The sequence below is a fragment of the Grosmannia clavigera genome, assembly GCF_000143105.1.
Source record: "Grosmannia clavigera kw1407 unplaced genomic scaffold GCSC_173, whole genome shotgun sequence".
NCBI classification, from domain to species: domain Eukaryota; kingdom Fungi; phylum Ascomycota; class Sordariomycetes; order Ophiostomatales; family Ophiostomataceae; genus Leptographium; species Leptographium clavigerum.
Window position 1 is genome coordinate 1,626,099 of NW_014040765.1, and position 23,626 is coordinate 1,649,724.

The following is a 23,626-nucleotide window of genomic DNA, read 5'->3' on the forward strand; positions in this document are numbered from 1 at the left end:
ATACCAAGCAAAAGATTGATTTACCACAGACTAACATCACGAAGCGGTCGCTGATATTTTAAATACCTTAATGTCGATTTGTGACATGTGCTAAATACTGCAGGCGTAAGAGGTATCTCCCTAGTACAGGACGAACGCCTTGACGGCTTGTGCCACGCCTTCAATGTTTTCGTACATGGACCAGTGGCCTGTTTGCGGCAGAACCACATGTCGGCCGTGAGGGAGACGTTCGGCGTACTGTTTGGCCACGTCCGGCGGTGATACCTCGTCTTCTTGGCCAGTTACGACAAGTGTCGGCACCTGCAGGTCTTCCAAAGGCAGCGCATCGGCTTCAGAAGCGGCAAGCGCCTGGCATACCTTGGCGTACGCTTCTGGATCCTGGGTGAGCAGGCTGAGACGGACTGCAGCGACAGCCAAAGGATTTTTCGTGTGCGTGTGGGTCGATATTGTCGCTGACACGGCAGCATCGACTATGGAGCCCATGCCTTGACGGCGCACCAGGGCAGCACGCGTGCGCAAGCCAGCAGCGGAGAAGGCGGGCAGAGGTGACGACGGCGGGCCCAGCAGGACCAGCTTCTTTATGGAAGCCTGGTGGTCCGGGTGATCGAGGGCGAAGCGGACGGCGGCGAGACAGCCCAGCGAATGAGCAACGATGACGGCAGGGCGGGTAGGCGACACACCCGCCTCGGAAAAAACACCAGCAATGTCGGCCGCCAATGAGGCGATGGTGACAGGCCGAAGGGGATGAGTCGGACTGAGGCCGTGGCCCTCGAGGTCAAACAGGTGCAAGGATGCTGATGTCTGGCCAATTCTGCTCGGTGAGGACTCATCTAACCCCAGCGTGTCGATGATAGGTGTCCACACATCGAGGGTACCACCGAGGCCGTGTACAAAGATGATAATGGGCTTCTGATCACCATCAGCAACACCTGTGCCTATGCTGCCACGATGCTGGTAGTGTAGAGGCTTTCCGTTGATCCTGGTGAGGCCGATGGTACCACCAAGGGACCGATTAGCGTTGGTCAGGGGAAAGGCGTCGGCTGGGGGCACACGCGATGTGGTCTTGGCACCATTGATCTGCGGCTGGGCGACTTTATTGCGCAGCGTCCCGAGACCATCGATGGACACGGAGATCTCATCTCCGGGTTGCAAGTATACGGGAGGTTTGAGGCCGAGGCCGACACCAGCAGGCTGGCTGTTTAGAAGGGGTACAACCGGAGCAGTGAGACCACAGAATGGACTGGCTTACCGTTCCTGTGGCCAGCACGTCGCCTGGCTGCAGGGTCATACCAGACGAAAGCGTGCTAATCAATTCTGGAATGGAAAAGATCAGATCGTCGGTAGTCGCGTTCTGGCGCAGCTCGCCGTTGACATGAGTCTGTACGCGTAGCGTGGCAGCGAGATCCTCTTTAGGGACGGCAATGGGACCCTGTTGGACCAATTAGCAACCTCTTGTCTCCCATCTACCTATTCATTTCGAACATACCATTGGACAGAACGTGTCGGCTGACTTGCCGAGAAAGAACTGCTTATGATCACGCTGCCGCTCGCGCGCCGTCACATCGTTGATGATGGTGTAGCCCCAAACGTAGTCCCAGGCGTCCTCAAGGGCGATGTGCAGACCTGCCCGTCCGACGATGACACCGAGCTCGCCCTCGTAGTCGAGCGTGGTCGTGAAGTTCCCATGCGGCTCAATCTCCGCGCCGTCCGCCACGATCGATGTCGCCCGCTTGGTAAAGATCACCGGGTGGCTGGGCCGATCGACCTTGTCGGAGCTGTCGAAGCCCGAGCTGTTGAACTCCCTGGCGTGCTCCATGTAGTTCTTACCCACGGCGAGGACGTCGCGCCCGGAGATGGGCGGCAGGATCGTGGCAGACGCAAGCGGTCGTCCGGCTGCCACAATGCTCTCGGCACTGGTCGCGATAACCTGGTACAGGTCACCAACGGGAGTGCCGGAGATAAAGCTCAGTGGCTGAACAGCCCGTGTGGCCAGGTCGAGGTGGCCGATGCGCGGCCGGCCTGTGTCAGGGTCGACGTAGGCGGCATAGTTGGTGAGGCGCGGTGCCAGCTGACTCATTATTGGCGAGGATGATGTGAGAAGGCAGTGTGCAGATGCGGCTGCAAGGTCTTGGGTCCTTGTGCTAAGAGGTGCGGCGGAATTATTAAGAAACGGGTATTTTTGCAGTGGATCCCCGTTTGCACTTACCGAAGACCGGCTGCACGGTAGGTAGAATATTTCGATGTACGCCACCTGTGTACTGGTCTTCTTTGTCGCGTCAACTGGCTGTATTACTATATAGCTTCCAATGGCCTGGAAAGTATTTTTTGGACACACCTCAGGCCATAAGTCGCGCGGATAACACCGCCCGTTAAGGTCTCAAGTACGGCAAAGGCCGGTGATGCTTGCTAGCGACCAGTTATTGCAAGCTTGAGCAGTCCGTTTTCTATGACATGGCGAAGGATAGACGTTATATGCTTTGAGCACTCTGTAAAATCTCCGAATCGATTGCTGTGGTGTCTGTGGCGTGTATTGTCTGGATTCGACCGTTGCAGTAAGCGTTGCCACTTCTCAGATGTCATTGTCGCGATAATGCACAGTAGTTGAAACTACCCCGATCCAACAACATTCGACAATAGCAAAGACCACAATTTTGGTCTTGTGTCTGTTTGAAGATGAACAGAGCGATATTTTAGCAAGTCTCAAGATATGGTAAGAGTATGCTTTATCCCAATTAGGCAGCTGCGAGAGGGTTCACCTTCTCTCAGAACATTTTCCCTCCGTCAGCGTGTCAAGCCGAATTTCTCATAAGCCCATGTTCTACGGAGTACGGAGTCCTAAACAAAACTAGGACCGAGGAGGGCGATTCTGAATAAGTGCGTGAGACTGGATTCTATCCATGTTTTTTTCTAAGGCCTCCTTTCTCAGAAAGCATCAACTCAGACGATCCGATAGACCCGAAACCACTGGCTGCATCCCCAAGACAGTCTTTCAACCGTTCTGATCAGCACCATACAGCTTGTAAGGGAAACACTACGAAAAAAAGTATCAAAATCGCAGAGTTACTGATCTATTACTAGAAAACCCTTTAAAGAGCTTCAACCCAGCCAAACGCAAGTGGGGGAAGTAATAGTCAGACACGTATTGGAAGAGAAAGAAAAGGAAAGTGTGCAGTCGTGGGTCCTTTCTTTCCTTGTGGCAGACCCACATCAGTTGCCTGTGACAGCTGGCCCTCCTCCCTCTTAGTCCAAAATAAACAGGTGACGCACCAACGAACTCCTGATGGTGTAGTTGGTTTATCACGTTCGGCTGTAATGGTAATCAATGTAACCGAAAGGTCGCCGATTCGATTTCGGCTCGGGAGATTCCTTTTTTTATGTCAATTTCGACTTTTTATCCTTTTAATTATTTTTGCTCACTTTTCCAGAGGATTGGTGTTTTGACCTCAATTATGTCCTTCAACCATGCTTTCAAACTGCTTTCCCTGATACCTAATTGTCCTTCCTGTTCCATGCGAGTCCTAATTAAATGCATCATACAGAGAACTCCTGGTTACTTCAACATCTCATGGCCAGATACAGACAAGCGGCCTCGGCCGCCGTCTAAGGGTCTAAAACATGTTTTTCATGTGTTCATACAGGGCCTCACCGGACGGGCTGGGACTACTGTCAACCAGGCCTGCGGGTGGGTGGGGAATACCGCTCATGCCCATGTAGCCCTCAAACATGCGCGACATTTCGGTCTGCAACTGCAAGCCGTTGGAGCTGCCATTCTGGCCGGGGGGTTGGCTCTGCGCCGGCGATCCGGCACTGCTTGGCGGCGGCGGTGGTAGCAGCTGTGGGCGACCGTACAAAGACGGGGAGGAGGAGGACAACAGTGGCTGTGGCGGTGGTGGCGGGAGTGTCCACTGGCCACCAGAGGCGCCAATCCGGACGTTTCCGTGAGTGCCGTGCACGTTCTGATTGCTCTGCACGCTCTGCTGTTCGTATGGAGACGAGCTCGACGATGGAGTGCCGTCACCACCGCTGCCGCTGCTTGCCAAGAAGGCATGATGGGCATGGGGGTGGGGATGATAGTGGTGTTGAGAATGGTGGTAGGGATAGTTGTTGTCGCTGCTGCTTCCACGACCCGAAAGCTGCGACTCCTCGTCCATCTGCTCGAGGCCAAGGCCGACGCGCGGCGCATAAGCCTTGAGTGAGCTGACGGTACGCCAGAGGCGCTGGGAAACCCAACTTTTAGCCGACATGTCCTTGATGAGGTTGAGGGCCATATAAAATTCCCCGCGACACTGGCCGCTGAACACGACCGGCTGATGGGTGGACGCAAGGAAGAGCACGGCAATGGCCGAGGTCAAGAACTGGTGGTAGAACACCTGAAGGCGGCGGTACAGGTTGCTGCTGTCATTAAGGCGCGACAGGTGTCGGATGGTCTCCTTGGCCAGGTCGACAGCCTTCTGGGCCAGCTCCATGTTGGCGGTGATGCTGCTGGCGCTATGCAGAACCGGCGTGTGCAACCAGATGCGGATCTGGTTGAGCCGCAGCCGCGTCCAAATCTGCAGCCGCTGCAGGTTGTATGACGGCGTCGACGGCAGTGGCAGGTCTCGGTCAAAGGCGCTGATCCTGACCTCCGCCGGCACGCTGTCGTACCACTGGAGAATCTCATCATCGAGCGCGTCGACCTCGTTTCGCTGCAGGTCACGGACAATGGCGGGCTCGAAGAAGTCAACGAGCTTCCAGATCTTGGCCCCGAGTCGCGAGTAGGTGATCATGGCCACCAGGTACGGATATTGGTCCTACAGAGCGTCTTGTTAGCACACGCAGACGGGAACGGCTGGTCTAGAGAGGGACAAATTGCATACAGGAAAGGGAAGCTCGGGGTCAATTTTGTCGTCGTGCACGACGAAAGGCAGGCCCGTGCCAAAGCTCCAGCGGCGGTCTAGAACGTAGGCGGACCAGAACGTGTTGATGGCGTTCTTGCGGTCCTGCTCGTCGACAATCTTGGCAAGGCCGTCGCGCCGGTGCAGGCCCTGCTCCAGACAGTGGCGGGCAACCTGGCCCATAATGCGCCAGGCCAGCACCTCGTCGTTGGCCAGGAAGCGGTAGCCGGCAACCAGAGCCAGCAGCGGCAGGTTGCCGATCTCGCTGGGGTCGCTCATCAGCTTGCGGTTGATGATGGTCTGCATGCTGTCGTACAGGCGGATGGCCCGTTCGCTGTGGCCGTGCTCCTCGACGGCCAGTGCGCTGCACATGATGATCTTGAGCAACAGTGTCGGCACGCTTTGCATCGTGTCCTCGTAGTTCTCCGGCTGCTGCATGTATCCGTTCTTGCGGGATGCCTCCATCCACGACCACAGACTGTGCGCATGGGCAATGACCGTCTCAATCTTCACCACTGGGTACATGACACCGACCTCGTCCTCATGCACTCGGCACAGCCGCACCATCTCGTCTCTATCAAGCTCCCAGAGCGGGTCCGTCGGAAGCTGTGCCTGCTGTTGTTGCTGCTGTTGATGGCTTTGTTCATGCTGATGCTGTTGGTGCTGCTGCAGCAGCGGATGATAGCGTTGGTGTTGATACGCCTGTTGGTGTTGATGTTGCTGCTGCTGCTGCTGGTGCTGCAAATGCGAATGCGAACCTGAGGGTACGGCCGTCGACGAGCGGGACGTCCCATCCGCATGGCCATGGTCTTCGGAGGTCTCACCGCTGTAACCCATATTATGCAGCGTGTTTTTGGCAACGTCGACGGTGAAAGCACTGCTGGTCGGCCCTCGATAGATGGGCGGCGGCCGGAGGGGCGCAAGATCCGGCTTGGTCAGAGACAGGATAGAGGTCGATGGCGACGGTGACACGGTCGATGTTGGCATGGGCAGGATGCGGTCGTGCAGCGGAGCCAACCGCTGAGTCTCCAGGCGAAGGACATCGACATTCTGAAAGAGCGTTCCTACTTGGCCTTCAAGAAAGCGAACCTTGTCGGTCATCTGTCTGTACTCGTCCGACTCCCTGAAGTTGTTGGAACAGCAGTTTGCCGAGTACAGACAGGCCAGACTAAGGTTGCCGCATCGCTGACACGGGGCCTCGCCATTGCCTACAGAATTAGTCTGGACAGGCAGGGTGGCACGGAAGGGGGAGAGGGAGGGGACAGAACGGGGGTCCATACATTTTATCTTCCGCCGCTTACACTCGTTGCTGTATAGGAGTGGGAGCGTCAGTCTTGGTCCAAGACGGCATCAACCGACATGGCCCACCCTGGGTCTCAGGGCTTGGAAGAGGAACAGGGGCTTGGCTTGTCTTACCAGGCAATAGAGATGTACTAGACCGGGGATCAGACCTGTTAGCACGATTGGATCTGCCCAGAGCGGAACAGGGCGGAACCGATGGACATGGGGCTAATGGCAATGTGGGTGGGAAGTGGACGAAGGTACAAATGCAAAAAGTAAAAAAGGTACGCCGTGAAATGAAGAAGGAAATACGACCAAATTCCGCGGCCAAAAGAAGAGTGGGACGACAGAGAGAGACCGGTCCAACTCACCCGATTGCGCTTGCTCCTCTGCTGCTTCGGGCCCAGATCGTTTGGGTCCGGCTTCCGCTTGGGCGTGCTGCTGCTGCCATCCTGGTCATCAGGTGAGAAGGGGGACAGTCGTGTGGATGGGAACGCGGAATTGCCTCCGGCTGGTGCGGAACCCGCTGGCCTGGCAAAACCGGCATCTAGCTGACGTGGGGACGTGTCGGCGTTTGGCCATTCTGACTGGGTCGACAGTCCGTCTGCCATGGAGGCAGTCGGAGCCTCACTCAGATAGCGCAGGTCGGACGCCTGGGATTCGAGCTGGTCCATCGCGGCGACGCGCCCATCGAGAAGCGTCTGCTTGCCAAATGTTGATTTGGGTGTTTTGGGGCGGACGCCGGCGATGGCAATGGGGGCAGGGACGGCTGACCCGCCCATGAGCGCCGCATTGGGAAGGCGCCTAAGACGTTCGTCACGTGGATTGCTGCGTGATAATCTACTTCGCAAGATGGCAGCCCGTGCCAAGGGAACCGGACATATCGTCCAAGTATACCACTCACTTGGTGGCGCATCAGTTAATTGAGACCAGGCGAAGACAGAAACCAGTCTTGTGAAAATAGAGGCGTGGTGTGTATTAAATTTTATAGCACCTGCCACGACAGCCTTGAAGGGCTCATCCCTATCAGACTGCGTACAGCGGCCTAGAGAGTTTGGCGTTCCCGCTAAGCTTTACTAATTCCTATTTCTTCTCAAACCTATTACTTTACAGTATTCCGTACACAACGCACCGTACCTCTCTGTGCTAGTCATTTCCTCTTCTAAATAAGTTGGCTCCTCTCTTAGCGCCCTTGCTTTCGGTGATTTCCGCTGAAATTATGGTTCCTCTCTTGTTTCTTTGTGTATTCCCAACGTAAGTACGTTCCTACGTTTGCAAAACTATTCAATGCTTATTAATTCGCAACAGAATGCCTCTGGTCTACTGTTAATGTATCGTGAAATTAAAATGCCCTGTTTTTTTACAGGAAAACCTCCAGGTCGTACCACTCACCCATCAAACACAGCAATAATGCATTGAGCGGTGGCACGTGCAGTGAGAAGAATGAATTCGACGCGAGGCAGCCTACCGTCTATTCGAATGAAATGCGTGGAGTTACATCTAAAGCACACATACTTTGCCGCATAATGTGCCCCAAGCTGATTTGAATTCTCTTGTCTATCTTCACTCGCCTTTGGCAGCATCTTCGTCGTCCTCGTCCAATGCACGGTCAGTTGTGTAGGGCTCGTTTTTGCCCCAGGCCTTGGCGATGAATCTATGTGCGTTTAGGTAGCCTGTATTAGAGACGGCATTACGGTAGGGGCAGACAAGCATCAATAAAGAGTCAAAATCAGGCTTACTTCGTATGGCTGCCGCGAGCAGCGAGCTCTCCCTTTTGGTTGTGAAAGGTTATGGAGGTGTAGGCGAGCGTTTTTCCAACTGCAGCTGCTGTCAGCGTAGCACAGGACTAGCAACAACGAAGTCCTCACTTCTATCACAGATAGCGCTTCCTTTAAGCGTGTCGCCAACTATGCCGCCACCGGCGAGATACGTGACTGTTCTGTGTTAACGATGCAGAGCGCCGTGACTACAGATCAGAGAGGTTCAGAGTGCTTGCCGTTCAGGTCGGTGGATACGCCGGTGGCAAATAGGCCGTGGGATGCAACGGCCAGCGATCCGGCTAGGTCGACCATGCTGGCGATGGTGCCGCCGTGGATGATCTTTAGCCGGTTCTTTTGGTTGTGGACAAAGCAGTCAGTTGTGCACGCTCGCAGAGGCAAGATTACAGTCAGTAGCAAGCTGAGCTGGCCGTACCGTGTGCTGCTGTTTGATGTCCAGCTCAAAGTCAACCTTTCCCGGTGAGGCATGCAAAACCCGGAGCTGGTCCGCCAATGTCAGTCATTGAGGCTGCCCGGCTTCGGACGAGGTGTACATGACCACTAACATGGGACCCAAACAGCCTAGCCGCGCCGAAATGCCGTTAGCATGCAGGTCAATGGGGCAGAACGCATTCAAGAGACTACGCACTGAGGCTCCAGACCAGACTCCTTCATAAAGTCTTTTAGCACCTGTGCGACTGCGATTAACAAAGACACTTTGATTTTCGGTGCTACCTGTGTCTACTCACTGCCCGCACAAATCTGGTCGGGGTCAGCTTCCTTGTCGCCATTTCAAATCAATTGCCGAGCGGAGGGGGAAATAAAAAGGAAGAGAACAGCCGCGATGCATGCGTACGGTGACGTTGCAGACGGCTTTCCGGCCCTCGGCGATGTCTGGCGGCTGCCTCGGCATTAAAGAAAAGTGGAACGAAGTGCTTCAGCTCCCGGAACGTCCATTTTTTCCGTCCCAAGTCTCCGATACGAACAGATTACTAATGGCCGAAATTTGAAGATTGGATATAACGTTGCTGAAAAGATCAACGGAAGGCCGCGGGAAGATTGCCAAAACTACAATGGTGGAGCCTAGGCGCTCTTAAACAGAAGGAGTTGGTAATCGAAAGAAAACCCATATTGTAGACGAACAAGGCTGCCTGTACCGTCAATATACTATTCATCGACTTCAATACGTGCCTAGATCAAATAGGGCTGTACGCTTTACGACGCATGAGGTACACAGACTACGTGGGATCGCCGACAAGGACGAGGGAAGACAGACAGGGGTTTTCACTGCAACTGGAGCTGGCAAAAACAATGTACGCATAACAGAGGATTCCGCACTAGGTCAAGAAGGCCAAGGCAATATAATAAGGAAATATCAATGCCGGGTCTAAGGGGATATCAGAATTGACATTGGAAGCGCCTTGACGACGTCGATTGAGATGTAAAAAATGTATTGCAACGTTAGAATTTGGGGACAAGTCGGAGTTAGTTCCTTCAGGAGGACCTCCAGAATGATTAGTCAGAATATCTGTAAAATTAGAGCTGCAGCTGTGGCTGAAGCGTTTAGCAAGAGAAGAATAGCAAGCAGCACCAGACCTTCCAAGGAGACCAAACCACAATTCAACCCAACAGCCGTTCTCCCCCAAATCGGAGCGAAAAGACCTCTTTAGCAAGCTGCGTCTCCGTCACCAATCCAGCCGCTCCTTCTCGTCCTGTTTAGCTTTCGCCCAATCGCGGTCTAACCGGTTTGGGCCAAATAAGGCAGCCAGCAACGCGCCAATCAGGGAGCTTCGCGGGCTGACTTTTTTCTGGTTTGGATCAGCTTCCGTTCAGCCTTTTGACAGGATACGCGACACAAAGACACGGGCAGCCGGCGTCGATCACCACCGACAGAGCAGAGTCTCTCGGTCTTGAGTTTTTCTTCTTCCACTGCCATGGTATAGCGGACGAACGTGTGCTTCAACGGCCAGCTGCCAGCCCCGACGCCTTACCCTTCCCTCTTCGACCTCGATTCCCAGCCGTTGACGATCGGTCCTCTCGACCACGCGTCATGGCGTCTCCGACCGGACCGTCGCTGACGCTGTCAGACTACCTCGAGAAGCAGCCGGGCACGAGCTTCCGGCGGCTCTACCAGCAACCGTCGACGACGCTGGCGATCTTCCGCCGGATGCTGCCGTCGCTGGCCAAGAGCTTTGTACGCATGCTGCTCTACATGGACGGGCCGCTGCTGCTGGACACGCTGGACACGATGGTGGTGCCAGAGGCCAAGCGCGAGCGCGACCAGGCGCTATCGATCCTGCGGGCGCTGCACATTGTGCAGATCACGACGGCGATGCGCGACCGGCCGCAGGAGATCATGCTGACGGCCAACTTCAAGAACTCGTTCCGGCTCGCGCTCGAGGGCGGCGGGAGCCAGAACAGCTTTGGCGTACCGAGCGAGAAGCCGGTGTCGGCCGAGACGGACACCGCCTTTCTCGACCGGTTCGCACGCCGCAAGTGGGAGGACATCTTGCACTACGTCGTCAACAGCGTCGGGCTGCCGTCGGGGCCGGGCCACGACTCACAGGGGCCCAAGAACACGGTCAAGGAGCTTCTGCTGGCCGGCCATCTCGTCGAGTCGCGGCCGGGACGGCCAGGCGGTGTCGGCATCACACAGACCGGCTTCACGTTCTTGCTGCAGGCGGCCAACGCCCAGGTCTGGACGCTGCTGCTGCAGTGGCTCGAGGCCGTCGACCAGCAGCGCCAGGCCGGCGGTGCCGTCGACAGCGTCGACATGCTCAGCTTTCTCTTCATGCTCTCGACGCTGGAACTGGGTCGCGCCTACGACACCAACGCGCTGACGGAGGCCCGTCGCAACATGCTGCCGTCGCTCATGGACTTTGGCCTTATCTACATCCCCCCACACGACCGCGCCTCTCAGTATTTTCCGACCCGGCTAGCCACCACGCTGACCAGCAGCGGTGCCGCCGCTCTGCGCAGCCTCAGTACCGGCTTTGCGGCTGCCAGCGCCAACAGCACGGCTGCGGCTGGGCTGCCCGGCACCGGCACCGGCTCCAACAACAACCATGTCGGGGCGGCGTCGACGGCCAATAGCGCGGCCACCACCGAGGGCCGCGGCAGCGTCATCCTCGAGACGAATTTCCGGCTGTACGCGTACACGGCGTCGCCACTGCAGATTGCCGTGCTGGCATTGTTTTCGAAGCTGAGTCAGCGGTTTCCCGGCATGGTGGCCGGCAAGCTGACACGTGACTCCGTGCGGCGGGCGATCTCGTACGGCATCACGTCGGACCAGATCATCAGCTACCTGGCGGCCAACGCGCACGAGCAGATGCACAAGTACGCGGCAGCCAACCACCGGCCGGTGCTGCCGCCGACGGTCGTGGACCAGATCCGGTTGTGGGAGCTTGAGAACGAGCGGATGAAGTCGCACAAGGGCTTCCTCTTCAAGGACTTTGACTCGGCCAAGGAGTACGACATGCTGGCCCAGTACGCCGACGAGATCGGCGTGCTCGTCTACCGCAACGACAAGAAGCGCCACTTTTTCGTCACCAAGCACGAGCAGCTGGTGACGTACCTAAAGGCCCGCAAGAAGGCCGACCAGGCTTAGCATTCCCTTTTCTTTTCCCTGTGCTGTCCGGCTTCCGTGTTCATCCTGGCATGTCGCATTGTGCATCATGGCGTTTTGCCGCGAAATCGCCAGGTTTCGCTGCTGGTTCGGATGTTCCCGAACGCCTGCTTTGGGCACTGTGTCGCTGTGCGTCTTTTTCTGCTGGTCCGTTGAAAGTCATGTGCTTCTGCCCAGGGGTCGCTGACTTGACCGACCTCTCCTTCGATGCGAGGCTTTGCCACCCAAATCACTTCACGGCCTCACTCAGCATTAGGGTTCGCACTGCCCGCCGAGCCGTTAAGTGATGGCGCCAAGACACGCACTTCTACCGCGTTCGCCCAGTAATCGACTCTCGAAAAAAAAAGAATGCTCTCTACAAAGTGCCTGTCGCAATCCTGTGCTCTCTCCGTCCTTCTCTCCCTTTTCGCTCTCTCAGTTCTCCCACCATCGATACGCCTTCCCGACCTGGCCTGTGCCCGGCAAACACAGACACAAACCCAGGCCATCCGGCTGCACTCCAGCTTTCTCTGCTCCGGAGCTACAGTGGCGACAAAGCCAGTCTTACAAGGTCGAAATGCCTCTCACAGACGCACTGGCCGGCAAGCCATACGCTCAGCTATCGGCCCATGTTCCCAACGCGACAACGACACCTGACGGCGCCTTTAGCTGTTTCGGCTGCGGTCGCGATGGCGGCGAGAAGGCGTCGCCGCCAGGTCACAGACGCGCACGCCTGCTCGCCAAATTGAAGAGCCCGCTGCGCCTCTTTCGCCACGCCGAGCCGGCGGCCGAGCCGTCTGGCATAAGTCGTCTGGCCACAGTGCGGGCCAAGGCGGTCCGGCTCGCCGCTGCTCTCTGTTTAGGCAAGGCCGCCGCGGCGACGACGTCGCCCGACGAGACCACAGCCCTCGCGGAGGAGCATGTGCGAGAGCAGGGCCGAGGCGCGACCGGGGACGAGGACGAAGATGAGGTCGGAGCCGAGAGCGAGAATGACCATGGTCGCCTGTACGGAGACGGGAACGAGGACGAAGACCTCGAAGAAAAGTCATTTGCGTATCTGCCGGCGACTTTTCAAAGCTTCAACTTCCTCGACGACCCGCAGGAAGAAAAACTGCCGTTCATCGCTGGCCACCATCGCGTTGTCGACTCGGCCCAGTCGATCCACTACTGGACCAACCGCTACCTGGCACTCTACGACTGCTATGTGTATGCGCCGCCACCCGACAGCGACTACGAGGAGAATAGCGATGCCGAGTCTGAGGCCGAGTCCGAAGTCGAGTGCAACGACGGCGCCTCAGACTACCACTACTACGCCAGTCGGGACGCCATGAGCGATGACAGCGACGACAGCCTCTACGACGGCTGCCAGTACTACGACGAGGACCGTGATGGCGCCAGTGATGTGGATGACCGCAACAGCGACAGCGACAGTGACGGGACCTCGACCAAATCGCTCGAGCGGCGTCAAGCCACCAGCCTCCGCCTCTTTCGCATGCTCGAGACGTTTTGCATCACCGTCGAGGCCCGCGAAAGCCTGTACGAGTTCGAGTGCCATTTTGCTCAGCACCACAGTTTCCTCACGCCACCGTTCAGCGGCACTTAGTGGTCACAGCGGCAAATCACCAGCAAGCGGCTGCTGCTCGTTTTCTTCTCGTTTCTTCCCAATCTCTGTCTTTTTCTTTTCCCGTTCACTCTTCTCATTCACTCTGTTGTAATGTCGCAGTACGGCTGCCGAACCTGCTGGTATGGAGAGCAAGCGGTTGCATGACTAATACACAAAATGTGCCTATTCCTGTCTTGAGGACTATCCCCTGGCATTGGATCATGGCAGATCTCTAGCCTCACGCATATCCTTTCCTTGTTGCAGCTCGCTGTAGCCGCCGTGTGTTCGTCATGCCAAGTTTGTAATTTCCGTCGTCTCTGTCTTGTCGTCCTCGTCCCAGCCCTGGATTTGAAAGTCAAACTGCACATCGCCCTTGCCGCGTGGGATCGTATGACCGTTGGCATCCCAGAGCGCGCGCTCCGTAAACGAGACGTTACCGTGCCAGTCGACCAGCAGGACGGTCTGGCGCTGCGTGCCATAGAGACCGGTCATGAAACCCATGCCGCCCTGCTCGTCTGGCCGCTCGGTGTGTGCCAGCTGGGCGTCAGCGCCGGCAATGGCAGCTGCCGTCGAGAGCGCCTCACGTGGGCCTCCGGCCATGGCCGCCGTCATGGCTGCGCGATGGGCCCCGTCGCCGATGGCCGGCACGAAGATGGACTGTTTCAACAACGGGATGTGGTCCTCGAACGAGAGGTCTGGCCGCTGGGGCAGTGTGTCGCGGTCGAGGATGCCAAAAAGGGCCGCGCGCAGCTCGTCAGCCGACTGACACTCTGGTCTGTCCTTGTGTCCGTCCTGGGATGCCTCCACCAGCCGGCGCAGCGCCTCCTTGCCGTCCCGCACCTTGGGCCAGACCTCGGGGTCATCGTAGCAAACGTTGGACAGCCCGTACACCTCGCCGCGCCGGCCGGCAATCCAGGGCACCTGAGCCAACTCGTCGGCCCGATTGGAGATGATGGCCAGCGGCTCGATGCCGTCTTGTCTGTGTTCGTTTCCCTTTCCCCGCCGCCGCCGCAGCTTGCCACAGATCAGCGAGAAGCCCCCGACACCCCGCACGCCCTCACCCTCAAGCATGTGCTGCACAAACTGCTCCGTCGTCGAGGCTGCGTCGGCCGTCAGCCAGGCCGTCACCATGCCGCCTCGGCTGCGCTGGCCGTGCACCGGATGGGCCTGGTCGCTGCAGTTCTCCTCGCGGAAGTTGGTCAGCACCGCCATGTTGCCGTCGCGCGTGATGCCCAACCAGGTGCCGTGTTCGTTGCGCTGCAGGTCGCGGGACGAGAGGATCAGCCGGGAGCCAGAACGGTCGTCCCCGGTCGGTGACCACCAGTGGGGCCGTGACGTCGGCCGCAGGATAAACTCATCGCGGTTGTCGATGACGATGAGCGCATAGTCCGGATGGGCTGTCGTCAAGAGGGCGATGCACATGGTTGAATCAGTATGGTGGAATGTGGAAGAAATGTCGGATGGAAGCAGACCGCCTCTCACGACGGCACGCGACGGACGAGGTGGCCCCTGTCGCGCTCTTTATGTACGGAGTACTTCGTATTGCTCGTAGTGCCGCCTCGTCTCCAGCTGTGATTCTGGCCGCCGCGAACGCGAAACTCGCTTCTGCTGATACAGGGTCACATTCACTTCCAAGTAGCGGTACGTGGAAGCCAGCATGATTCGCTCTTTCCTCGTATATTGCCACTTGGGTTTGCCGCTGGCCGGAAGCGCCTTCCTCGGATGCGTGCACTGCAGGTACAACAACGCCCCATAGCGCGTCCACGTGTCACCGACTCTCGAGCGCAAAATGCACCACCACATGTCCGCTTATGTGTCGCTTTTGCGCCTGCTCAGTCACTCCACCTGCCAACACCGCCTGCCGCATCTCAGGTTCTCCACAGCCATTGGTCAGCTTCACACCGCAATCGCCTACGGCCCTGTTCTCTTGGGAGGCCAGATGTGCAGCATCGTGCATGTCGGATTCAATGCTTCAGCTACGCGAACTGGCTTTCACTGTCTACATCCAGTCTTTATCCCACCCAAAAGCCTCTCCGATCAGCCAAATAGGCATCATCCCATCTTGTCACTCCCAATCACTTTCTCAAAAGGTGCCCGTCAGCCTTGGCCATGCCAGCCGGCCGCTTCCAGTACCGCGTCAGGTTGCCCCAGCTGTGCGAGACATAGTCCTGCTGCAGCACCGTGTCTGTGTCGCTGCCTCCGCCTTCTCTGGCTGCTACCGCATGTAGTGCCCAGGGGGTCACACCGAGCATCAGCGCGCTCTCAAACATGAACGCGCAGCTGCCAACGCCCACCTTGGCGGGCTGCTGTGGCTGTGGCTCGCGCCGCGCTGCATCATGACTGGCCTGGTCAGGTCCATGTCCGCTCATGATGTTGTGCAAGCTAGCGCCACCTGGCACGAACCCGCCCGCACCGGCCTTCTTGGCGTCGTATGCGCCGGCCAGCAGACCCATGTACTCGCTCATCGTGTTGCGGTGGTACCACGGCGGCCGGAACGTGTTCTCGCCCACGAGCCAGCGCGGCGGAAAGATGACAAAGTCGGCTACTGCCGTGCCCGGATGGTCTGATGGCGCCGTCAACACCGTGAAAATGGATGGGTCCGGGTGGTCGAAGCTGATGCTGCCAATCACGTTGAACCGCCCGAGATCGTACTTGACCGGAAAGTATGTGCCGTGCCACGCCACCACGTCAAAGGGCGTGTGGTCCTGCTCTGCGCGATACAGTCGCTGGTTCACCTTGGCGCGGATGGTATACATCGACACAGCCTTGCCACTGATGTCGCCACCCCCATCGTCATCGTCATCAAAACAGGCCACTGGAGCCTGGAAGTCACGTGCATTGGCCAGGCCGTTCGACCCAATTGGCCCCAGCTCCGGAAGGCTAAAGTGACCCTGGTACAGCTCCAAGGCATAACCGCGGGCCAAGACTGGGCTGCTGCTGTTCCCTCGCAGATGCACCTGGAATCGAATACCCCGAGGAATCACGCAGATCTCGAGTGGGCGCACCAGCAGCCAGCCCAGCTCCGTGCGGATGTCTAACACCCCAGACTGCGGCACGATGAGCAGATCCCCGTCTGCCGAGTAGAAGGCCGTGTGCCCGTCCATCGACTTGTTGGCTGCAAAAACAAAGATGCCCAGTCCCTGCTTCTGGGCTGGATCACCGCTCCCGGCAACTTGACGCAGCCCATCAACACAGTCAGTCGGGTCCGTGGGATCTGGAAAGGGATCCCAGCGGAACTGATCTGGCAAGTAGAGCAGGCGGTCTGCCGACGAAAACTGACCGTTCCCTCTAGGCCTGTCGCCCTCGGCCTTGAAGCGGCCCAAAGCGCTCGCCGGTGTTATTCGGTACAGCCATGACTGCTTGTTCTCGTGTCGAGGTGCTGTGAAAGATGTGCCCGAGAGCTTCTCTGTGTAGAGTCCGTACGCCGGTTGCAGTGGCGAGTTCTGGCCCACCGGAAGCGCCCCGGTGATTGCTTCTGTTCTGAAAGTCAATTTGTCAGTCACTAGTTAAACAAAAGCACTGTGGTTTGCCGAGGCTCACTCGAGGTATGAGCTGAAGCCGTTTTGGTAGCAGTACTTCTCCCCAAAGTCAAATTCGGTCGCAGGCATCGTGAAAGGTCATGTGGCGGTTGGTCTTTGTTGATCTGTCTTTTTCAGTAAAGAAACCGTCTCAGGTCGTGCTCAGCGGGCGCCATGCTTTCTTTTTCACTTCTGCTCTCATAGAGGCAATCCGGCTTAGGCATGTCATTTGGTGCAATGATGCGGATATCTGTCTCACAGCGGGGTTGGGGCTGAGCGGATGCAGTCGTTGTGGCCGACAATAGCCGAAAGCATATTCGCTCCGCTCTGCTTCACACTGTATCCCGCATTGTCCCCGACTTCCCCATGGGTAGCTAGTTGGTGTAAGTCTTCGGAGCTTTCGAAGATCTGCCTGCATAACAGCCCGGATGCAGCCAAGTCAAGCTGTTGTGGATCCTCTTAACGTTCTTGCAGAGTACAGTGCTTAATACAATCACCACATAGCAAGACATAGGAGACACGCATATGAGAGGTACGAATAGCCACGTCGATTTAGTAGCGAGTAAAATTAGTCTCGCTGCCTAAATCAGCCGATCCGACGCGGCCTGTAGTATTGTGTTACATGTGGAGATGCTGGCCTTCCAGAGGCCCCCAAAATGCCGAGGCGTAATAAGATACATGCCATACCGTCCTTCGACGGCGTGTAGGAGTCTCATTCATTACTCGTCGTCGCCGTGGTTCTTCTTCTTCTTCTTTGACGGGCCGCTGGTGATGGTGCTTTGCTTTTGCAGGTGAACAACCAGCCGAGTCCAGCTCTCCTCCTTATCCCACTCGAAGCCCTTTAGGTATGGGTTGTCCAGCTCATCGTCGGCCTGTAGCGAGTGTCAGTCTTGTCGATCTATCCCGTACTTCCGTCTATTGTAGGATGACTCACCCTCTTCTTGAATGCTTTGTGAATCGCGTCCAATGCATCCTTGATGGTCACACCCCGCATGTTCCGTGCAGTAACCTCCAGTCCCAATGGGAAGTGTAGGTCAATCTTCTTTACTGGTGGGGTCGTCAGGTACTTCTTGAGGATCTCCTTGTCCTCAACGGTGGCCGTTGATGAGTTTATTTTCCTGGACCGTCAGCCTTTGCTTCATAACGACAAGCAGGTAGTCTGACGTAGAACTTACCATCCCGTCTTCTGTGTCTCCGGAGCTAGCTTGATCTCAATGCCTTCGGCCTCTATAAGAAAGGGCATTAGTTTCGAGGTTCTAGTCGTCTCCAACCTACAGTGTCATGATGAACACACCTAGATCATTGATGTTCCGGACATCAGGGTTGCCATGGGAGCTCAGTCTCCGGTGGCCCTTTTCCTTTGGTGGGGAAGAGGAGAGCTTCGGCGGGGATGATGACAGGCCTTGGACGGCGGAGTCGACCTTTGTGAGTTCTGCCATGTTGATATGGGATTGTTTTGAGTTCTTCGAAAGAGAAAAGCTCGATGGATGGTTGGTGTTGGTTGCTAACCAGATATATTAGTTAGCAGGTGATATGGCGTGAGGATCTCAGGGACACCGGACGGATAAGTAGCTGAAGATTGCCGGTAGGAGGGAGAGAGGCGATGATAGATATATAAAAGGGTTACCAAGGTAGACTCACGTTATATGTTGCAGTAGCTACGACCTGCCTAAGGCGGTTGTATGCAAGAGTGTTGTGATGATGATGGGAAAGCTGGGCTTAAGTAGATGATGGGTGAGAAGAAAAGAAGGAAGAGAAGAGGAGGTTTGGTCGGGGACGGGAGGGAACAAATAAAGAGGGGGAAGGTGCGAGCGATCGAGCGGGAAAGGGGGGAATGATGGGGTGGCCAGAGAAGGCAGGAACACGAAAGGCGAGACCTTGTGAGAAAAGAGGTGAGGGGGCCCTCTCGGCAGCGAGGGTGGTAGCTCTTCTGACGTATTCCAGGCAATACAACACACCACCAGTCGAGCGGTTAGCCGGGTTCACACGAGTGCCGGCTGCTGCTCGCAGAGAAGCAGGTCACCAGCTAACTGCTGAATGGAGGGAAACGGGGAACCCTTTCGGTCGATCGTACGCGCTGGTGTGCACGAGGTCACCTGGTAGCGCACTTTCCCTTTGTACGCTGACGTACCGGTGGAAGCGACGACCCGGCTGCATCGTACTTGTACGTAATGCGACGCTGGGCGGGAGGTATCTTACTCGTATACGTGCCAGAAAGGCGGTGCTGTTCCAGCGCGAGTATTTGTGTAGAGGAGTCGTGATACGGTAGCAGTACGTCGCCTCAGCATTCATGCAAGCTGCGGAAGGTGCGGGCAGCAGGCCGAGCAGGTGATTTGGCAAACGGCAAAGTGGGGGGTGGAGTGTCTGCTCCTGCTCTGACGACAGAAGGAGCTGTGTCGCTCGCGAGCGTGTCAGGTCCGGCTGGCTTTGTCTGGCCATCCCTGGGCTGGAATCGCGTGACCCGGTCGCCGGTCCGCGGGGCGTGACATGCTATATGTACGAGTAAGGCCCCCAGCCCCAGCAGCCAGGCAGACCACCTAACGGCGTGAGCTTTGCTTCAAACGGCTTGGCGTGCACCGGGTCACGGGAACAGTGGACAGGCCAAATTCTGGGGAAAAACTGGGGAAAGCGGGTCGGAAGCTTCTGGCACAGTCTTAGCAGGTGCATGGTCTCGCTTCGCAGGCTGGTCAAGACGAGACACAGGACTGCTAAACCGGATGGGCACAAGGTCGGCGTTGAGGCCGCTGGCTTGGACCTGGAAGAATCCCGGAAGGCCATCCGATGCCATCGGGCGATGCCTGGCAACAAGGTCCGGTGTCGGAGCGATGCAACGAGACGAAAATCACGCGACTATTGTGTACGAGTCCAATCGACATGAGCCGATGTGCCCTTACGCGTCAAGGCGGGCCTGCCGTTGGGAAAACGTGCAGGGTCGTCTTTGCTTTTCTTCTGGTGTTGCAGTGTAATTTTCCAGTCTTGACAGTCATCGTGGCTCAAATCCAGTTCAAAGCAGCAGACGAAGACAGCACGGAGGAACAAAGGTGGGTTACGAAAACGATCGATCAAAGCTCGTACGACATACACGGACAGCGGCGATCCGGATCCGTCAAATTTCCCTTACGATTGTCCTCCTTTTCCATCGCACAAAGCCTCGACGACTCTATGGTGGTGGAAATTATTACTTGAACCGTTAAAAGAAGGGATGGGAAATTGCCAACTCGGCTCGAGTCTGCGAAGCAACCCCGAAATCCTCGAAACCACTTGCCACGTCTCCATACCCAGACTGATCATGCTCCGGATTGCGTCCCTCTTTGGAGACGAGCAGCGCCTGTTAAACCGCGTGTGGATCGTGCTTCTGGGCGTCCAGGCCCTGCTCGTCCTGATCGGGGCCGTTTCTGTCGTTTTGCAGTCGTTTGTACGAGCACGGCGGCCACGTAAGCGGGTGGCCTTTGCACTGGAAATGCCACCGTCAGCTTTCGAGAACTGATCGACGGGTACGAACACATGGCTTTTTCTCATTAATGTGATTCAACGTGTCCCGACTTATGCCCGACAAGAAGCTGGAAAAAAGTTCACACCAAAAGCCAACAAAAAGCATACCCTCAATCATACAACTCGTCGCTTTCTGCCATCGCCGCCTTTGACGCGTGAGGCGACGTCGCCTGGATGCCGTGCTCCAGCCGCTCTAGCGTCAGATCGTGGCCCTTGTGCTCGCACCACGCCGTCACCATGGTGACAGCCGTTTTGATTTCACGCCCGTTGAGGCTCCAGGCCGACAGCTCCTTGAGATCATCGTTGCTGATGGACGATCCCGATACGCCACGCGAAAGCCAATCTCCCTGAGCCGTATGCTCGACGGCGCCCACCTCGACAACACGCGACATCTCGAGCATCTCCTTCCGGGCTGCCGTCGCACGCACCAGAAACTTCTGCCACACCAGCAAGCGAGCCTCGGGCAGCAGCGGTTTGAACAACAGGTGCAAGCTGACGCGGCTGCGAAAGGCCTTGTCGATGGAGCTGAACAGGTTGGTGGTCATGAAGATGATGCCGCGGTAGTACTCGAGCTCGCGCAAAAAGATGGACACCAGCTCGTTGCGCGCAATGTCCTGCGGATGGCGCTCTGCCATAAACACGTCGGCCTCATCCAACAGGATGATGGCGTTCCACTCGGTGGCCATCTCAAAGAACTTCTTGACGTTGGCCCCGAGTACTGCCGCACTGATGCCCAGGTCCTCTGCCTGCAGGTACAAGAGCGGCCGGTGTGTGCGGTCGGCTACGGCTTCCGCCATCAACGTCTTTCCTGTTCCCGGAGGCCCGCTCAGCAGAACGATGAGGCCCTCGCCTGCAGCTCGTCAGCATCAGAACATCAACCCACAAGCACCACGTCACCCTAGTCGACAAGACCTACCCTTGCCCAGAATGACATCATCCACTCTGCTTCTCGTGTGGCCGTGGCTTTCGACAAAGGACATGACGAGATCCTTTTGCTGCTCGTCATAGACGAGGTGGTCGTAGGCCTGGTCGTTCCATCTGATCGGTCGGATGTCCTCAACATACACCATCACTGCGGCAGCCTCACGGTTAGCCGCTGTTGCCCAATCTCATTTTCTGGCGTGTTTCGACATACACCAGAGCTTGATCTTAAGCGAATACGCTTCGATCAGGGGGGAGATGAACATGAGGTCCTCGGGCTTAGTAAGCATCGTCGCCTTGTTCGTGGCCTGTTCTTCCTCGCTGAGTCGGCCAGTCATCAGAGTTGCTGACTTTAGGGGCGTGTCCTTTTTAGGGGTCAGATTGTCTTCAGTAAGATCGACTGTGCCTGCGATGTGTTATGTGAGCGAGTGGAAAACCAACAGATACGAATAGAACGGGAAAATATGAGATCACCTCTGTATTGAGACACGCCTGTGATACGACCCGTGCCTTCGACGACTTTCTGCACTGACACGCTGTCCTTGCCTTCACGCGAACCTTGTGCCAGCTTATATCTGTTGAAGCCGGCGACGTCGACAAGGATGCGGCCGTCAACGTTATGCTTCTCTGTATGGCCCTCGGGCACATCGAAAATACCCACGCCTTCGTAGTTGCAGTACGTCAACCCCTGCAGGTCGAGGACCCGGCGGCCACGTCGAGCCATGTGCTCCATGATTAACTTGCCGTCCTTGACGTGTGACATTGGACAGTGGTCAAATTTGGACAGCGGACGGTTGCCCGGAAAGCTGGCGATGTGCAAATCCTTTTCAGCCCATTCAAAAGCCTCGCCATTGAAGCGCAGCGCCTGGACGGTCACGGCAAGGACACGCTCGCACATCTGCTCCACATAGGCTGTCCTAACGACACGGCTGATGACGTCGCTGTTGGTGCCGTGGCTGCGCACAACGGTGCCTCGCTGGAAGTATGTCCAGGCATGTTCAAAGGAGATGAGGCCTTTGTCGGCCAGCTGGCGGCGCTTTTTCCACGTGTGGACAAACACCTCGTCCATGACGCAGACCAGCAGCTGCAGAAATGGCTTCAGCGGGTCGGCATCCGGTCTGCTGCGCATTGCGGCCACTATGGCATCGTAGCAGAAGAAGAGAGGCTGGAAGGGTGCTTCGAACTCGGCAGGCTCGTTTGTGTCGAGGTGGCAGTCCTCGGCACGCAAGATGGGGTCGAGAGCAGCCACGAGCGCCAGGTTGTGGATGCTGATCTTGTGGTGCTTCAGGGAATGCATACCGTCGATAACAGGCCTATCCATGTCCTTGATCTTGTACACCTTGATTGCGACGCGGTCGAGGTTCTTGAGGTCCCTCTTGCTCTGTTGGCGGGGAGGGTAATCCGACCAGCTGTAAATGCCATGCCGCATGTCGCTTTCGTACATGGTCTTGACAACAAGAGCCGCGCCACTGGTCTCTTTGACGGGTTTGACCGCGGCAGGTCTCTTCTCCGAATCGGTGCTGTTGTTGGAGAAATCGGAGAGGGACTTCTCGTCCTTGGAGCCGAGCACCTTGCATCTCCATCCCCAAGCTTTGTTCTTGAAGCTGGAAGTCATCTTGGAAAGTCACTGGAATTGATTGCGACCAAAAAAAAAGAGCAAGAAAAACAAACAGAAGCACGTATTCAGATCCAAGTATGGTGGTGTGAGAGAGGACATTGACTTCAAAAGTCCTAAGCACGATTGCTTATATACAAATCTTGTGTACGGAACGAAGTAAGACTCGGCCCAACCATTCCACCCACCGCCATATCTGAATCTGACACAACACAGAACACAGCCCGGCTGTGAGCCTACTATGATTGCGTTCAGCCTGACTGGAAACTCAACTAGAGTGCGTTCAGCCTAGACGCTACAAAGGCAGTTGCGATAGGCCAGCGCATCAGTGAGTCCTGTGCATGGTGGAGTGCATTCCGACGGGGGTCCAGGACTCAATCGAATAGAATTCTTGCCAGCAGAAAGTTCACGAAGGAGACGCCCTCCGAACTAGGATATTGTATGAAATGCGATGACAATAGTAATTATTGATGTGAGCAAAAGAAAGCCAAATTGCAACTGCCATATTAAGGCAGGTGGTTGGGCGTTCGACGGAGTACGGAGTACAAGATAGGCAGTTGCGGCAGTGCTCAAGCTCCGAGCTCCAAGCAGGCGGTCAGAAGCTCCCCTTTGAGAGCAACGGTATTGAAGTGGCACTAGGGTCCACTGTCTACCGCATCAAGATTAGCGCCTTGTTCCTGGACAACAACAAATCATCGCGGCAGAGACTAAAAGTCCTGACCTGAAAAAAAACAACCAACCTGCCGCAACCCAAGCCCAAAAGCTTTAGGTCTCTCTACCCACATAATCTATTCACTTTCACGAGTATTCATCGAAGGCACGGACCGTGCTTCAGGTGCTTCACTCACTTCTTTTTGAGATAGGGAAGAAAGGCAGTGTTGTTGTCGCGCGACGTAACGCGAGCGTGAGCTATCCTTTTTCAGCCCCATCGCATCGAGCATCATACGAGACGCCTTCCCCT

General features: G+C 56.5%; 10 protein-coding genes across 10 annotated transcripts; 2 read left to right on the forward strand and 8 right to left on the reverse strand.

Annotated features, from left to right (window-relative positions):
* Nucleotides 1-120: 120 nt before the first annotated feature.
* CMQ_7478 (5-carboxymethyl-2-hydroxymuconate delta-isomerase) lies at nt 121-2,077 on the reverse strand (the record flags this gene model as incomplete). Its single annotated transcript, XM_014314483.1, has 3 exons — nt 121-1,191; nt 1,250-1,429; nt 1,487-2,077. 3 exons carry the CDS (start codon nt 2,075-2,077, stop codon nt 121-123), a joined length of 1,842 nt encoding a protein of 613 aa, XP_014169958.1.
* Nucleotides 2,078-3,608: 1,531 nt separating this feature from the next.
* CMQ_7598 (fungal specific transcription factor domain containing protein) lies at nt 3,609-8,825 on the reverse strand (the record flags this gene model as incomplete). Its single annotated transcript, XM_014314603.1, has 11 exons — nt 3,609-4,790; nt 4,857-6,183; nt 6,291-6,307; nt 6,527-6,959; nt 7,723-7,809; nt 7,895-8,001; nt 8,171-8,266; nt 8,349-8,414; nt 8,479-8,494; nt 8,562-8,602; nt 8,769-8,825. 11 exons carry the CDS (start codon nt 8,823-8,825, stop codon nt 3,609-3,611), a joined length of 3,429 nt encoding a protein of 1,142 aa, XP_014170078.1.
* Nucleotides 8,826-9,962: 1,137 nt separating this feature from the next.
* Nucleotides 9,963-11,519, forward strand: CMQ_7437 (tfiih and nucleotide excision repair factor 3 complexes subunit; the record flags this gene model as incomplete). The annotated part of the gene is made up of 1 exon (XM_014314442.1): nt 9,963-11,519. One exon carries the CDS (start codon nt 9,963-9,965, stop codon nt 11,517-11,519), a length of 1,557 nt encoding a protein of 518 aa, XP_014169917.1.
* A 574-nt stretch (nt 11,520-12,093) lies between these two features.
* CMQ_7721 (uncharacterized protein) lies at nt 12,094-13,119 on the forward strand (the record flags this gene model as incomplete). The annotated part of the gene is made up of 2 exons (XM_014314726.1): nt 12,094-12,832; nt 12,986-13,119. The coding sequence occupies 2 exons, from the start codon at nt 12,094-12,096 to the stop codon at nt 13,117-13,119; spliced, it is 873 nt and encodes a 290-aa protein (XP_014170201.1).
* A 288-nt stretch (nt 13,120-13,407) lies between these two features.
* Nucleotides 13,408-14,541, reverse strand: CMQ_7234 (duf833 domain containing protein; the record flags this gene model as incomplete). Its single annotated transcript, XM_014314239.1, has 1 exon — nt 13,408-14,541. One exon carries the CDS (start codon nt 14,539-14,541, stop codon nt 13,408-13,410), a length of 1,134 nt encoding a protein of 377 aa, XP_014169714.1.
* Nucleotides 14,542-14,640: 99 nt separating this feature from the next.
* On the reverse strand, nt 14,641-14,922 carry CMQ_7353 (uncharacterized protein; the record flags this gene model as incomplete). The annotated part of the gene is made up of 1 exon (XM_014314358.1): nt 14,641-14,922. One exon carries the CDS (start codon nt 14,920-14,922, stop codon nt 14,641-14,643), a length of 282 nt encoding a protein of 93 aa, XP_014169833.1.
* Nucleotides 14,923-15,194: 272 nt separating this feature from the next.
* Nucleotides 15,195-16,727, reverse strand: CMQ_7717 (homogentisate-dioxygenase; the record flags this gene model as incomplete). The annotated part of the gene is made up of 2 exons (XM_014314722.1): nt 15,195-16,599; nt 16,660-16,727. 2 exons carry the CDS (start codon nt 16,725-16,727, stop codon nt 15,195-15,197), a joined length of 1,473 nt encoding a protein of 490 aa, XP_014170197.1.
* Nucleotides 16,728-17,356: 629 nt separating this feature from the next.
* Nucleotides 17,357-18,076, reverse strand: CMQ_7137 (uncharacterized protein; the record flags this gene model as incomplete). The annotated part of the gene is made up of 4 exons (XM_014314142.1): nt 17,357-17,509; nt 17,572-17,755; nt 17,813-17,864; nt 17,932-18,076. The coding sequence occupies 4 exons, from the start codon at nt 18,074-18,076 to the stop codon at nt 17,357-17,359; spliced, it is 534 nt and encodes a 177-aa protein (XP_014169617.1).
* Nucleotides 18,077-18,619: 543 nt separating this feature from the next.
* Nucleotides 18,620-19,076, reverse strand: CMQ_7578 (uncharacterized protein; the record flags this gene model as incomplete). Its single annotated transcript, XM_014314583.1, has 2 exons — nt 18,620-18,667; nt 18,837-19,076. 2 exons carry the CDS (start codon nt 19,074-19,076, stop codon nt 18,620-18,622), a joined length of 288 nt encoding a protein of 95 aa, XP_014170058.1.
* An 892-nt stretch (nt 19,077-19,968) lies between these two features.
* On the reverse strand, nt 19,969-22,665 carry CMQ_7305 (aaa family ATPase; the record flags this gene model as incomplete). Its single annotated transcript, XM_014314310.1, has 5 exons — nt 19,969-20,032; nt 20,250-20,979; nt 21,046-21,201; nt 21,265-21,456; nt 21,525-22,665. The coding sequence occupies 5 exons, from the start codon at nt 22,663-22,665 to the stop codon at nt 19,969-19,971; spliced, it is 2,283 nt and encodes a 760-aa protein (XP_014169785.1).
* Between the last annotated feature and the right edge of the window lie 961 nt (nt 22,666-23,626).